The sequence below is a fragment of the Camelus ferus genome, chromosome 19 (assembly GCF_009834535.1).
Source record: "Camelus ferus isolate YT-003-E chromosome 19, BCGSAC_Cfer_1.0, whole genome shotgun sequence".
Taxonomy (NCBI): domain Eukaryota; kingdom Metazoa; phylum Chordata; class Mammalia; order Artiodactyla; family Camelidae; genus Camelus; species Camelus ferus.
Genome location: NC_045714.1, coordinates 43,181,583 through 43,195,721, shown reverse-complemented (window position 1 = coordinate 43,195,721; position 14,139 = coordinate 43,181,583). Strand labels below are relative to the sequence as shown.

Sequence of the window (14,139 nt, the reverse complement as noted above, 5' to 3'; positions counted from 1 at the left end):
GGGCGTAAACTGCCAGCGCAGTAAGATTTGGGGATATGCCCTTGGATAGCTACCAGGCGACTGTGTGTTGAAGACTGTAGCTTTTAGTAATTGTGTGCCTGACAGCCAGCTTCCTTTCCTGGCCATCAGCGATGATCACTAGCATGGGGTATGCATCCACTGGGATTTGCTTGGTTTTATCAGTTGCAATTAGATGTTCTTTATCAGCAACTTCTGTTTTTGCTCCATATCTTTACAGGGGAAATTCTCTGAAGTAAAGCTACAGAACTAGAGTTGTAACCAGTGAGAGTACTTTGAGAAAGAATTATTAATCCCTTGTTGCCAAATTATGTTATTGCTGCCATTAAGTCATCCAGATGTAAGCCTGATGGCATCGTTGCCTATAGGAGGAAAGACAAGTGCTTCACTCTGGGGGCTCTGCCTGCCTTTGTCCTAAGGATTGGATGAACCTGGACAGCAGGGTGCAAGGAGGCATCACCCCAGCACTCCCTGTGCACCCACAGTTTACAGACGCAAGAAACCCTGCTGCCACCTGGAACCCCTTCCAAGGTTGTGCCATCATTATGCCACATATGTGAGCAGATTCTCAGAGTTTACTAAACATTTTTACCTCCGATGTTACATTTGATCACTAGGAAATCCCTGTGAACTTGGCATTTGCTCCCTATTTTATGAATGAGGATATCAAATCACACTGTGGTTAACAGCTTCGGTCAAGGTCACACAACTAGTCAGTGATGGAGTCTGGATGCAAGTTCATGTATGTCTAATTTGAAGCCCATTACTTTTGACCGATCTCATAAAACCCCAGCATCTCATCATCAGAAGGTGTGTAAGAGGTCACATACACCTCTGCTTTCTGGGGAGCACACTGTTACCCAGACAGCGCCTCTCATTGTTGGTGACGCATTCTCCTGCCGTTGTGGGTAACCTGGGGGCTTGGGAGATAAAGCCCATGGCTCTGAGGATAATGGAGGATTTCTCTCACTCAGAGCATGGGTGTCACTGTAATCAAGGGATGCTGGGTTGCAGTGGAAGGTGGGATCAACAAGCAGAGAAGAAAGGTCAGCATCCCGTGAAAGTGAGGGATTGAGGGCTTGGCGAAGCATCCAGGGAGCCCCAGAGGTGAGAATAGGTGGAGGCAGAGTGGGCAGGTCAAAGGCAGGGCTGACGCTGAGGTGGGACTTGGGAACCATGGCCGCTTCCATGCTCCTCGCTACATCACAACACGGCATTTAAAAGGGCTGTGCTTTCGCCTCAGCTGGACACTTCCGCATTAAACCTTCCATGGTGTTGGCCCCTAATCTACTCTTGTCACTTCTGCCCGTTGATATTAGCTCTGCTCCTTCACATTAAAAGGACCAGATCTATTCCATCTTCCACAATGGCCCTTCAGCTTTTTGAAGGCAGGAATTAAGTCTCATCTGAATCTTCCCTTCTCTAGGCTGAAGAATTCCTGACTCTGACTGCCACTCCTCCAAAGTCAATGATCTCTGGATTTTTATGTGCATCTAAGTCACTTAGAGACCTTGTGAAATGCAGGCACTGATTCAGTAGATCTGGTGTGGGGACTGAGATTCTGCATCCGTAATACGTTCCCAGATGATGCCGGTGCTTCTGGTCGCTGGACCACAGTTGGAGTGGCAAGGCGCTTGGCCTGTCTTCACCCTGAAGCTTCTCTTAGCGGGTAGCGTCTACAACCAGACAAGCCTCACCACAGTGATGTGACTAGTGCAGAGCAGAGCAGAGAAGCACTGCCCTGGTTGGCTCTCGGGGAATATAAACTGGGATGGTTGTTTGGTAGCCTGGGAAACAGTGGAGGGGTGGGGACAGAACATGGCACCTGGGCCCTACATATGGAGCAAATATTGAGGGAGGGGAGCAGATGAAGAGCCCTGCCTTGGGTGCCAGGTTTCCACGTGCAAGAGTCGATAGGGAGCACATTGAAAGCCACATGTGGACTCTGAGCTGGAGCCAGGAGGGGACTGGATTCTAAGCCACCATGGCTTTCATGGAAAGAGTCAAGGACAGGGGGCAGCAGCTGCTGCTTTGAGAGGATGGTCACAGCCTTTAGGAGGGCTCAGGCATGGCAGGCACAGCTGGCTGAGGTGTGAGGTTGGGCGTGCAACCTCGTGCTGGAAATAACAGCTCCTGCCAGTGCAGGCTGAGTTCACAAGATTGTTTCTGATGACTACATCACACAGGGGACTCAAGTAGAGCCTTGAAGCTACTCCAATTGGATAAATCTACCACCTGCTGCCTACTTGCCAATTCTGATTTACTTGGACTAGTCTCAGGTTGGCTCCCAGCGGAGGGCAGGGATGAAGGGGATACACCCAAATCCCTCCCCTTTCTCTCAGTTCTCGGACTCACAGCCCCTGCTTAGTAGACGGGAGTTGCCCAGGGCCACAGAAGGAGCCTTTTAGGGGCTGGGGACTGATACTACGTTTGACTCTCATGAGAAGGGTGGACTTAGAGCAAAAGTAATGTAGTTACCGTATTACTAATGGGCCTCCAGTCCCCTTGGATTTCTGGCCAGTGAGTCAGATGGCCAGCCCTCTGTGTGGACCCAGTGCGGGCACTTCCTTAACAACAACTCCGTCAGGGACAGTTCATTGTAATGATCAGGAACCGAGCCTTGGATATAGAATCCCAGCTCTGAAACTCTCCAGCTATATGGCTTTGGACAAGTCACTTCACCCATTTGTGAAGTTTCCTCATCTATATAAAAGAGAAAATAAAACTAGCATCTTCCGTGTCAAGTTTTGTGAGGATTAAGTGACTTAATCTGTGAGAAGTGCTTAGCACGTTGCTTGGCACCCAGGATTGGATCGACACATTCAAGCTAAAATTTTTTTTAAAAAGTAGTAGTAATGGAGCTTCTGTTTGCTGGAGTGCTCAGCACCTGCCCGAAAGAGCTGGTTGCATCGCTAGGGGCCCCATCATTAGCCAGCCCTGGTGTGCTTCCCTGTTAGTCTTGTTGTAGGTTCTCATCTGCTCCATTGAGCATTTGTGACGTGAGTCCCCTGGACACACTCCTGACTCTGCAAAAGAAGCAGGACTGGCCTGTCCCCTGTCTCTGTCCCTTTCCTCTTCCTCTCAGATGTGGGAGCCACACAGGAATGCTGTCTGACCTTTGGTCCCAGAGCCAGTTCCTCAATACCTGTGACGCCTTTGAACTCTGTCAGCACTCTTCCTCTAGGAACAGAGGCCCAAATCTCCAGTGGCTAAAGAGCAAATGCCCTTAAAAGGATGCTGAAGTGGAAGGAGGACTTGCCGTGGCCCAGGGTAATTCCTGTATCTGGAGTCTAGTTGGACCAGCCAAGCCTGGCTCCTCCTAATAACCTCACTGTGTAGGGTCGAGGATTTCAGGTCTGATGCCTGTGGGCTGAATTCATTGAATCTGTCTAAACCCCTGGGCTGTGGCCTCTCAGAGGGCCTCTCTGACTGTCCTGGATGTTCCTCTGTGGTCCCCAGGTGTGCTCCATTGTTGATCCATGGTCATCACTGAAGGTGCTTCGGTTTAGGAACATCTCAGAATTTACTTTGGAAAGGTTTTCTAATCCTCACTCAGGATCTTCAGATCTTGCTTCTTGGGAGGGAGCTTGGGTAGGGAGCTTGATTCTCTCCTAGGAGCAGCATCTGACACAGCTGATTACTCCTCTCTTGAAACACTGTCTTCTCCTGCCTCTAGGACACTCCACTCTCCTGGGTTTGATCTCAGCTGTCTGGCCACTCCTTCTCTGTCTCCTATGCAGGCTTTTCTTCCTCTACCCACTGCTTCTCTGTCCACTCTTCATCCTTTCCCTGTGCTCCAAATACCACGTGTGCATGTGACTCACACCCTTTTACTTCCAGCTTCAACCTCTTTTAAGGCTGGCATTTTAACTGCCTGCTTCTCTAAAGTATCTCTCAAGCTCAAGTTGCCCCAAACACCAATATTTTCCTTCCAACTCTATTCCTTTTTAATCGTTTCTTGAACCCTTAAACATCATCATTATCCTCAAGAGTTCAGTTCTCTTTCCCTTATTCCCCATATCCAATCTATCAACAGTGTTTATTTATATCTCTCTCAGGTAATTATCTCCTTTTATTGCATCTTTCTGTCTTCACTACCATCGTCTGAGTCCAAGCAACTCTTATCTCCCATCTGCATGACTGTAGTGGTTTGAAAATGCATCTCTCCAATCCACTTCGGTTCCACCGTGAAGCTGGAACAACCTGTTGGAAAAACCAATCTGACTAAATCATTGCTCCATGAACAACCTTTGAATGACCCCCTGTGTTTCTTGGGATAAAAAACAAAAACTCCCACTGTAGCCTATGAGATCCTGCGTGGACTGGCCCCTGCTGCCCTCTCCAGCTTCTCTCACCTCACTCTCCTTGCCTTCTCGCCCTTGTTCCCCTCCCGTTCTTCCATTTCTTGACTGCACCAGGCTCCTCGCCCCGTCACCTGGCCTTGGCCAGCGCTGCTTCCTCTGCCGCCCCCCCGGGTGCTCCTCTCACGGTCTCCCTGCCTAGTTACAGCCTGTCCTCCTTCGGAGCCCGCCCCACGGCCGCTGCGTCCCAGAAGTGACTCACTTCCCTGTCATGTGTTTTCCACGTGTCACCTCTCTGTTCCAATCCTTAACCCAGTCGAAAGCTTACTATTATTGATTATTCATTAGTTCCTTTTCCTCCGCCCCACCCACCACGAACTGTAGGCACTCTGAGGGCAGGAACATGCGTTACCGAATGTTGGGCACATAGTGGGTACTTGTGATTATTTATTGAAGGAATGAAGTGTGAATCTCAAGCTACTAAGTGTTCCTAGGGGAACAGGATCCTCTCCATGGCTTTCCCTCTGTGCCTCCAGTCTCTAGACTAGGATCTCATAGCAAGTGTTAAGTCAAGTTCAGCTACACCAGTAGTCAGTGCCCCAGAGCCAACACTTCCTCCAAATCCAAATAAAAAGACTCTTGACACGCTTGAGGAAATTATGGTCTGAGGTGCATAGCCTCCCCTATGCTTAGTCACGTTCTCTGTCTTGTGTAGTAGACATATCTTGGAAATCTTGTCTCCAAACTGGAAAATGAGGGCTACTCAGGACCTGCCTGTGCTCTGGCGAGTGAGACCAGCCCTAAGAGGTTGGCCAGCTCCTCCAGGGAGTCTCTGGCTGTAGATAGGCAGAGCCTGCTCAGACTTCCCTGGAGTTTGATGAGTGAGGCTTGTATTTAGCTGGTGAGGGGAACTGAATGAAACCCCTCACCCATAAGTCCTTCCAGGAGAAGGCTCTCCGACTCCATTGACAGCATAGTTGGGCACATGAAGCATGGGTGCTCAGTGGCAAATTAATGGATGACTGAATGAAAACATGGAGCAAGCAACTGCAGCTCGCTGGCCTTTATGTCATTCAGTCTTCATCTGTTGACCAACAGTGGTGAGGACGGAGGCCTGTGCTAGACACTGGCTTTAGAGAGACGCCCAAGACACACTCCCTGTTCTTGAAGACATGCTGTTCCCACTAGGGAGACTTGACTAAGTAAACCCTACTTTTCTAAGTTACCAGAGAGTCTGGGGGAAGTGCTCTAGTAACGGAAACTCATGACGTTCTTAAGCAAGAAAAGGGAGTGTCCTGGAGGACCATTCTGAGACATCAGTGATGTTGGAGAATCAAAATCACAGCTTATGGGCCTTAGCGTCCCTTCAACTCAGCTAAGTTCTGTGAACACATGGCTGAAAAAAAGAGAAACTCAATTTGGTTTCATGAGAACAAATGTGTGTGGGCAGAGATGCCATCCCTTTAGCTAAACATTAAACAACCACAGACATGAAGGGAGCACCTATTACAAGCCAGACTCTGTGCTAACATGAGGAAACAAAGATAAAGGAAGCATAATCTTACCCCCGAAGTGCTTGTAGACCACTGATGGGGAAACAAATCACTAATAGTATCAGTTCACTGAGAGATGTGCCAGGTGGTACAGAGTGTTAGCAGAATTTAAGAGGAAAGAGGAGCTCTCCTGGGGCAGCCAGGGGAGGTGGTGTCACTGATAAAGGCTGAGCTGGTGCTGATGTGGCAGAAAAGTAGGGACGGGTCAGGGAAAGGATACGCTGGATTTAAGCTGCCTCACACAAGCGTGGCCCCAGTGGGAATGTGAAGAGTGGCAGGGAGAATTCACTGAAGTGCTGGTAAGCCCCGAACCAAACACCCGAAATGATCACGTCGTATCTGAAACGCAAAGGTGCCTCTGTCCCCAGTACCCTGCGTGAGGAGGCGGGGCTTAGGCATGCTTTGGCTACTTCTTTTGCTATGGCATGAGCAAAATGGTTGTTTTGGAGGAGAAAGATTGAGGGACTAAGGGGTCTTAAAAGTTGAATTCAAGGTTTCTGACTTTTGAGACCTAGACTTAGACTTAGAGTCAGAAAACCTGTGAAGTCCTGGCCCTGACCTTTATCAGTCGTGGGACCTTTAGCAAGTTCCCCTTGTTTTCTCACCTATAAAATGAGGTTCCGGGGGACATGTACAGGGATTGACCAAGCTGGATCCGTGAAATGGCTCAGTACGGGACTGAGGGTATAGTAAGTGCGTGGTTCCTAGGCTTCCTTGATGTGGAATTGAGTTGGTGAGTTAGTACCTGGCAGAGCAGATAGGATCAGCATTAAATTCTAAAGATGAAGTGGGCAGATGCAAGTGTCCTGAAGCCAAGACAGTTTCCTTCAATGCACGAAATTCTACCCTACCATTTGTTTCACAAGAGGCACAAAGTGAAAATACTATGTTTTTATCTTTAGAAATCTAGTGATTTTAATTGTGTTACCCTGATATAAAACTGTTGTTTTCACGTTTTACCTGAAAGAATTAAGTAGGGTTTGGAACCATTCCATGAACCCAAGAATCCGACAGTAGTTCTTGGTTTGATCCTAGGGACAAAGCAGAATGAGGGGTAAAATTCTCTGCTTGATCTCCTGGGAGGGCTCGGGAGCCCCCAGCTCAACAGTTGTGTCACCTTGGGCAACTCAGTTTCTCTGCACCTCAATTCTTCACGTGCAAAAAGGGCTATAATAAATCATCCCAACCTCACAAGGGATTAATCCTCGAAAGGGTCAAATGGGTCCATGTGTATAATGCCCTCAGCACAGTGCCTGGCCCATCGTTAATACTCAGTAAATGAAACCTGTCTCCATTACGATTATGTCTAGTCACGTACGCGAGCCTTTTCAATATCTTGCTTCCTCCCCTTTCCCTCCAAGGTGCTTCCACTCAGAATTCCAACACCATGGAGCCAGAGAAGCAGGTGGACAGCACTGTGAAGATGGCTGGCGTGATCGCCGGCCTCCTCATGTTCATCATCATTCTCCTGGGCGTGATGCTCACCATCAAAAGGAGGTGAGTTTCAGTTGCTGCCCTGCAGACTCTGTGAGCCCCAGGTGGCCCCAGCAGCACCATACGGCCAGGTCCTTGCTGCGTTGATCACTTCTGAGCAGGGACCTCCTGATGTAATTGTTGAGGTACCGAAATATTGGGCCAGTTGTGACTCACTGTGCTGGTGTCTGAAGGGTATGCCTGCGTGGCAAACGGCTATGAGATGGCCGGTTTCTTATGGGGCAGGTGTTCCTTGGGGTACCACGGGACTCCGTGTATGATGAGTCTTCTCAGAGATAGCTGCTCTGTTGTGATTGGTCACATCGTCAAGATTACCGGGGAGCCCCAGGGACATAGGGGAACCCAGAAGTATAGATGCAGGAAATAATGCTTTGTTCTTTTCACCTTCATTCATCCCTGATTTTTTCTTTGGTCAAGCAGCAGCATCCTATGCTGTCCTGCATCAAAGGGATAGAGCCTCCAGAGGAAAGGCTCCTTCCTACCCCATGTCATCTTCCCAGCGGGATTGTTGTTGCTTGTCACCTCTCAACAGGGTGTCTTCCTGGGCACCTCTGGTCAACAAACACAGTTATCTCATATTGCATGCTTTGCTCATAAAAGCCAGGGTGCAGATTCCTTCCTTATCCTCAGAGTTCACTACACTGACATCTTCTGTTTGTCAGACATTCACAGGGCCTGAGGACACCACCAGGGAATTACAGAGAGGGAAAGGAGACATTCGTCAGGGAAAGCTGGTGAACATCAGCCATCACTGTCCCTACGGTACATGGCTATTCTTCTGAACAGGGAGTCCTCCTGCCTACATCACCTTAGCCCCTGAACCGCCACCATGTTCCCATGCCTTCTGCCCACCTCCGTGTCTTCTCAGTTTCAGTGCCAGGATTCCAACCTTGGTCTCCACCCTCTCACTCCCTATTCTGCCAAAGCAAGCAAAACATTTATCTACATTATAATAGTATGTGCTGCGATGTGCCCTGCCCCCAATTTAAAGAGACTTACATTCTCAAACAGACTACTCAACTCCTCAGCCAAAAGCTCTGGGTTTGGTTACAGAGTTCGGGAGAAGCCCCATAACAAGGGCCAGGGACTTGCTTCCACCCTTGGGACAAAAAGAGCTCCTGAAACTTGTTCCCACCAGAACAAAGGGACAGGATGCCCCCAAAGATAAATTCTAGCTTCTACCTAAAGAGTCACATGAATATAAATGCACAAAGTAAAAAAAAAAAAAATTCCCATTTCCAGCCATCACTTCCCACTCTACAAGTAGTCAGCCTTTTTTTTTTTAGCCATTCTGGCACCAGAATGTTTCTGTGTGTCTCGTGGTTCTGTTCTGAATCAGCCAGTACCCCGTTTGAGCAGGACATCGTACCGGTAGGGCCTGTCCTTTCTTGACATCTTTGGTCTAATTGGGTCATTGCTTTCCTCAGACTCCCAGCAGAATGACTGAAGATTTAAGGTTCTCATCCAGCTAGTGATTTTGCTAGAGAGGCTCTGGAGGAGACACATTAATATTGGGGGTCATGAGCCCCCAGAGTCATCATCAACATCATCATCACCCCTAAAACAAGGCATGTTTCATGTCTCAGTGCAAGTCAGCTGCCATTAGATGAGGTGGAACTTGAGGTCTGATTTCTCGGGGTGGGCAGTAAGCACATTGCACATATAAGGTCACTGACGTGTTCTTAGAGTCGCAGATGCATTAGAGACAGAGGTGAGTTTGGGATAGTCTACCTGAAAAATGTAGCCAGTTTTATAGAACTGCATTCCTCTTTGACAGACCCGGAAGGTTCTCCTTCTTTGCCGCTGATTTGTAAGTCAGATATGCTCTTCCAATTTTGCTCTTTCTAAAGCCTGGCTTAACCCACGTCACCATGGTCTGTGAGCTTGTGAAGAAGTTTCACTTCCCTCTCAACAGCTATTTCTGAAATGTGTGACTTTCCAGGAGGGGGAAGAGGGCTTTCTGTTTTCAGGGCAGGAGCAAGGAGAAAGTGAGCCCTTCGTGTGGTTTTTATCTTCGGCGTTCCTTCATCATCTCTCACCTCTATCAAAACCATCCATCAGATCCAACCAGCAGGTGTCACGTGACCACCAGTTCTCTCCAAGAGGCAAAACTCAGATGTTGTGGCGGCAGTGTGTGTGTGTGTATGTGTGTGCTTGTGTGTGTGTGTGGAGAGGGTGCTGATCAGTGTTTGCATACACAGTATCTTTTGGAGAAAATAAAATTTTGCTGACCTAGTGGATGGTGATATTTTACAGATGGGTATAGGGGAAGGACAGAGGAGAAGAGAGAGGGTGAGGAGAGAGGAGTAGAGGGGGAAAAGGGGGGAGAAGAAGAAATTAAACATAGGCCTGCACTCTTTCCCCTAACCTACAATGTCTTCTGATGTCTAGAGATGTCCTAAGGGATAGTGAAGTGCTTGGTGAGCTCTCTTCCCTCTTCTGACCCCAACCCCATATATAAACATAGGGGAAATGTCATTAGTCAATTGAGTCTGTCGCTAACTTACTTACCATTCACTAGAATGCTGTCCACAGCTACCTAAAAGGAAGAGATATTAAAGGAAAAGAAACCTCAAAATAACAGGCAGATCATCACAGCTCCTAGTGTCAGCATCTCTTCAGCATCCTTTCATGACCTAGAGTTAGTTCCTGCATCCAGGAGCTCTCAGCAGTCGAATGCCTACTATACTCCCTACACTGGCTTGAGCTGAGCCTTCTCCCTAACCTCCATGGACACGGGCATGGGGGCTCCCTGTTTCCTCTGCTCCCAGTGGATTCAGCTGGCTTGAAGTCTTCCCCAGAGCTGCACCCAAATGTTTCCAGTACACCTAAGATGTCCCTAGTTTCTCCCTACAGGCCTTAGGGCTTCCCTGTCACCCTCCAAAGAGAGTCTTTCTGTTACTGTTAGGTGTTTTGTGTGTATGTATGTGATACTGAACTAGAAAGCTGGCCTAGAAAGGGCTAGAGATACAGAGGACCAAGGAAAGAGCTTAATGAAAGAAGCTAAATCAGTTTTCATTCAGAAGACTGGAGGAAGAAAGAGTGAAGGGAAGAGAGAGAAAAAAATCAACATAGCCTGAAGAGTGTTTTGTTGTTTTGGTGGTTTTGTTATGGGTGGAGGGGAACTTGAAAAAAGAAAGGTTGCAGAAGGGTATTATGAGATGTTGGTGAGCGATTCAAACAGGATTCCCTTACAGTTTGAAAAAGATGCAAATTAAAGTGTAGACTTATTTTAATAGTACCTTTGGCTGTTTGGACTGGGCTTCTTCAAATGCAGGACTGTACAGAATCAGAGGACTGCATCAGTGTTAGAAGAAGGGAACCTGAGCCCCTCTCCAACAGAGGCAACAACTGGGGTGGTTCTAGCCAAGCTCATTGCAAAATGTTCATTCTTATGCTGTCACTGAATAATGGCTCTGTCTTTTTCTCCTGGCTCTATTGATCACATTTAGACTGTAGAATGTTCTAGAATGGATTCCTGTGTGCCATTATGTAATAGAATATACCCACTTTTCATGAGTACCCTGTTGGGTCCTGAAAAGAGAAAAACTCTCATTACTGCAGGCCTGGTCATCTTCTTCCCTGACCGCCTCCCTTTAGAATTGTTGGACGTCTTCTCCCAAGGGAATGAGCAGCCAAGGGGTTTCTAGGCCCCTCTCTGGTTCCTTGGCTTAATCCCATAGGGTGCTGGATGCCTTCAGTGTAAATTAAGGTGAAAAGCTCAAGCCTTGATGCCTTACCCGGTGTATTTTGGTATTTGACACTCTCTAACTCTCAGCCCAAGTTCTTCCAAGTAGGAATCCTCCCAAGTATTACCTCCTCCATGGAGCCTTCCCACAAGCCCCCCATCCCAGGAAGATCCTCTGCCATATGCACAGACCTTCAGCTGTGTATTCATCACACCACGTGGTGCTTGTAGTTTTGCTGGACTGAAAATGGAACCGGCCTGGGAAGGCAGGTCTTCTGCGTTGGCCCTCTCTTAGCAGAGTGCCACTGCCGTGTATCATCTGCCCCTGGACACCCATCCTCAAAGTTTTTATGGTCAAAGACAAAATCATCACTAACCCACCAACCTGTTCCCAGCCCTATGTCCCCATCTCAGTGACGGTACTACCTCACATTTCATCAGCCAAACCTGTAGGATTCCATCACCCCAATACTTCTGAACCTGCCTCTTTACATTCTCTTGATCACATCCTCTCCCTTCTCTCTCTCCACTGCCTCTTCCCTAGTGTAAGCCTCAGTAGCTTTTTTGTATGAGTCTCCTCCCCAGCCTCCCTGACTCTGGCCCCACCTCTCCAATCCATCCTCCTCCATGCTGTAGCCAAAGTGATGTTTCAAAAATGAAACTCGTACTCTCAAATGTGCATTCTAAAATCTTTCAATGGCTTCTCCTCCCCTATAACAATGATTCATGGGGTAGAAATGAGGGAAGAAACACATGTTTAAGTCATCTGGAGAGCTTTATCAAGCTACACTGTCCCCATGCTCACAAAGATCCTTGCAGATTTCCTGAAGTCTCCTGTACCTTTGCTTGTGATGTTTTTTCCTTCAATGCCTGCGTTCCTCAGTTCCATGTGACCAGATTCTACCCATGTATAAAGTCTAATTAAAAAGCCACCTTCTCCAGTAAACCTTTCTGACCTCCAGTCTAGACATAATCTCTTCACCATCTGGATCTCCTCCATGAGGATCCATGTTACATTCTGTCGTATATTTGTCATTTGTATTCACATCTTATCTTCTCCACTGGACTATCAGCTGCCTGTTCTCATTCATCCTCATCACAAATGTGCCTTGCAGATACTAGGGATTCCCTATAAATGTGTTGAATGGAGGATCCTAGTGAAACTAGAACAGATGGGGCCCAGGATTGACATTCCACCTCTTGGGCAAGAAAGCTTCACTCAGAACAGAGATTCAGATACCAACATTGAGCAGCAAGGGTAAACCCAGCCCTTTGATGGGAAGGTGGGAAGGTTGGACAGGCAGTATGTGAAAGATGTACCATAGTCTGAGCCTTCAGTGAACATACTATCTATCCAGGAAAAACAAACAGTGAGGCAATAGGAAAAGCGAGCTACTGGGTGAGCCAAAGAGGCAGTGTCACTATTAGACTGTAGTGTGCTACGGCTCACAAAACTGAAACATGTAGATGCCCCACATCACACAGCTAATAAGTAGAAGAGTTGGGTCTCAAACTTGAGCAATCTGATAACAGAGACTATACTCTTAAACACCATCTAAGCTAGATGAAAATATAAAACAGGATTTGCTGATATGCTAAACTGTGTGACATAATTTCTAATCTCTGCCATGCTGCTTACCAACTCTATATACTTGGGAAAGTTACTTAGCCTCTCTGAGCTTCATTTTCCTTATCTGTAAAACAGGAATAATAATTCTTCAGTGAGGATTAAATAAAAGAGTGCACATAATTACTGAGAACAGCACCTGACACATAAGTAACCTCCTGCTATTTAAATAGTAGCTATTATTATCATACGTTTTATAAGTTTCTTGTCTGGCTCTTCCATCAGACATGTCGGCAGGATCAAGATCACATTTGTCTTTCTGTCTCTGGTACTTGGCAGAGACACTCATACAGTGGGCCCTGAAAAAGCTTTTGCTGAATTAATGATGGAAAGATGGATGAGTGGATGATGGGTGGATTGTTGGATGAATGAGTAAATGAGTACGTGGATGAATAGATGAGCATGTGGGGTTGTGGGTTAGATGAATAAATGGATGGATAGACTGTTAAATGGGTAGATGGATGGATGGATGGATGAGTGAATGGCTGGGTTTGATGAGCCAGATGGAAAGGTAGATGGTCAAATGGGTGGTTAAGTAGACAACTTAGTCCTGTTTAAAGAGTATGGAACAAAGAAAAGCTGTGTCTCAAGTCCCTCAAGTCAGTCTTGTCAGTCAGCTGAAAAGATTCCACAGTATGTGATTTATTAAGTTTGGGGTTTGTTTTTGTTTTGGTTTTTTCCCAGGCATAGCTGTCTTCCTGATCAGGATCTTTGGTCTCAGGCAGTCTGTTACTTGTAGTATCACTGTATCCTTGTAAATTTAGACCTTCAGTAAATCTTTAAGCCTTAGAGAAAGGACACATGCATACTGTGTTTTGATCACAGAGTAAAGAACTATAATCCTTGCTCTGGAAGACTTTGCAATTTAATTCGGAAAAGCTACTCAACTAATATAAACTGTCAGCTACCATCATTCTGGAGTTGCCTTGAAGCTGGGTCAGGGATAGCAGTGGATTTTGGTGACATCCAGGATAACTCAGCTGCTTGGAAGAGGTTCAGGAAGCATGTTGTCGTGAGGAGGTGGCAGAGGTGAATCCTAAAGATTGAGAGCAGGAAACCAGACGGTCCAGAATGCTGAGTGCAGCCTGTGACCCAGGAGTGCCGCCTGGAGCTCCTGGCAGTGAGGACATCATGGCTTAGGATGTTAGAGGCCTTGCAATGGTTTCAAAAATACACAAAACAGTAGATCTAGGGAAGGGTCACCTCTTAGAGCCTCAGAGAAGAACAGTACCTGCTCCATGGGGCCGGCGAAGGATTAAAAAAGATAAAGCTTGTGGCATCTCAATGCCTGACCCACTGCATTGCCCAGCGTGTATCTCTTTTCTTTCTTTTTTGAAGGCAGCACAGGCTAGTGGTGTAGAATGTGAGCTTTAGAGCCATGTTGCTACCAAATCCAGTTACTATCTGTGTGATCTTGGGCAAGTTATTTACCTTTCTTTGCCTCAGTTTCCTCATCTG

The 14,139-nt window shown here is 47.1% G+C and overlaps 1 protein-coding gene across 1 annotated transcript in view; it reads left to right on the top strand.

Annotated features, from left to right (window-relative positions):
* LOC102512389 (protein tyrosine phosphatase receptor type T) overlaps positions 1-14,139 on the top strand; it is a 338,884-nt gene that overhangs the window by 177,031 nt on the left and 147,714 nt on the right. Inside the window, exon 9 of the mRNA XM_032462324.1 lies at positions 7,234-7,369. Within this exon, the coding sequence (XP_032318215.1) occupies positions 7,234-7,369 (136 nt within the window). The remainder of the gene's footprint in view (positions 1-7,233; positions 7,370-14,139) is intronic.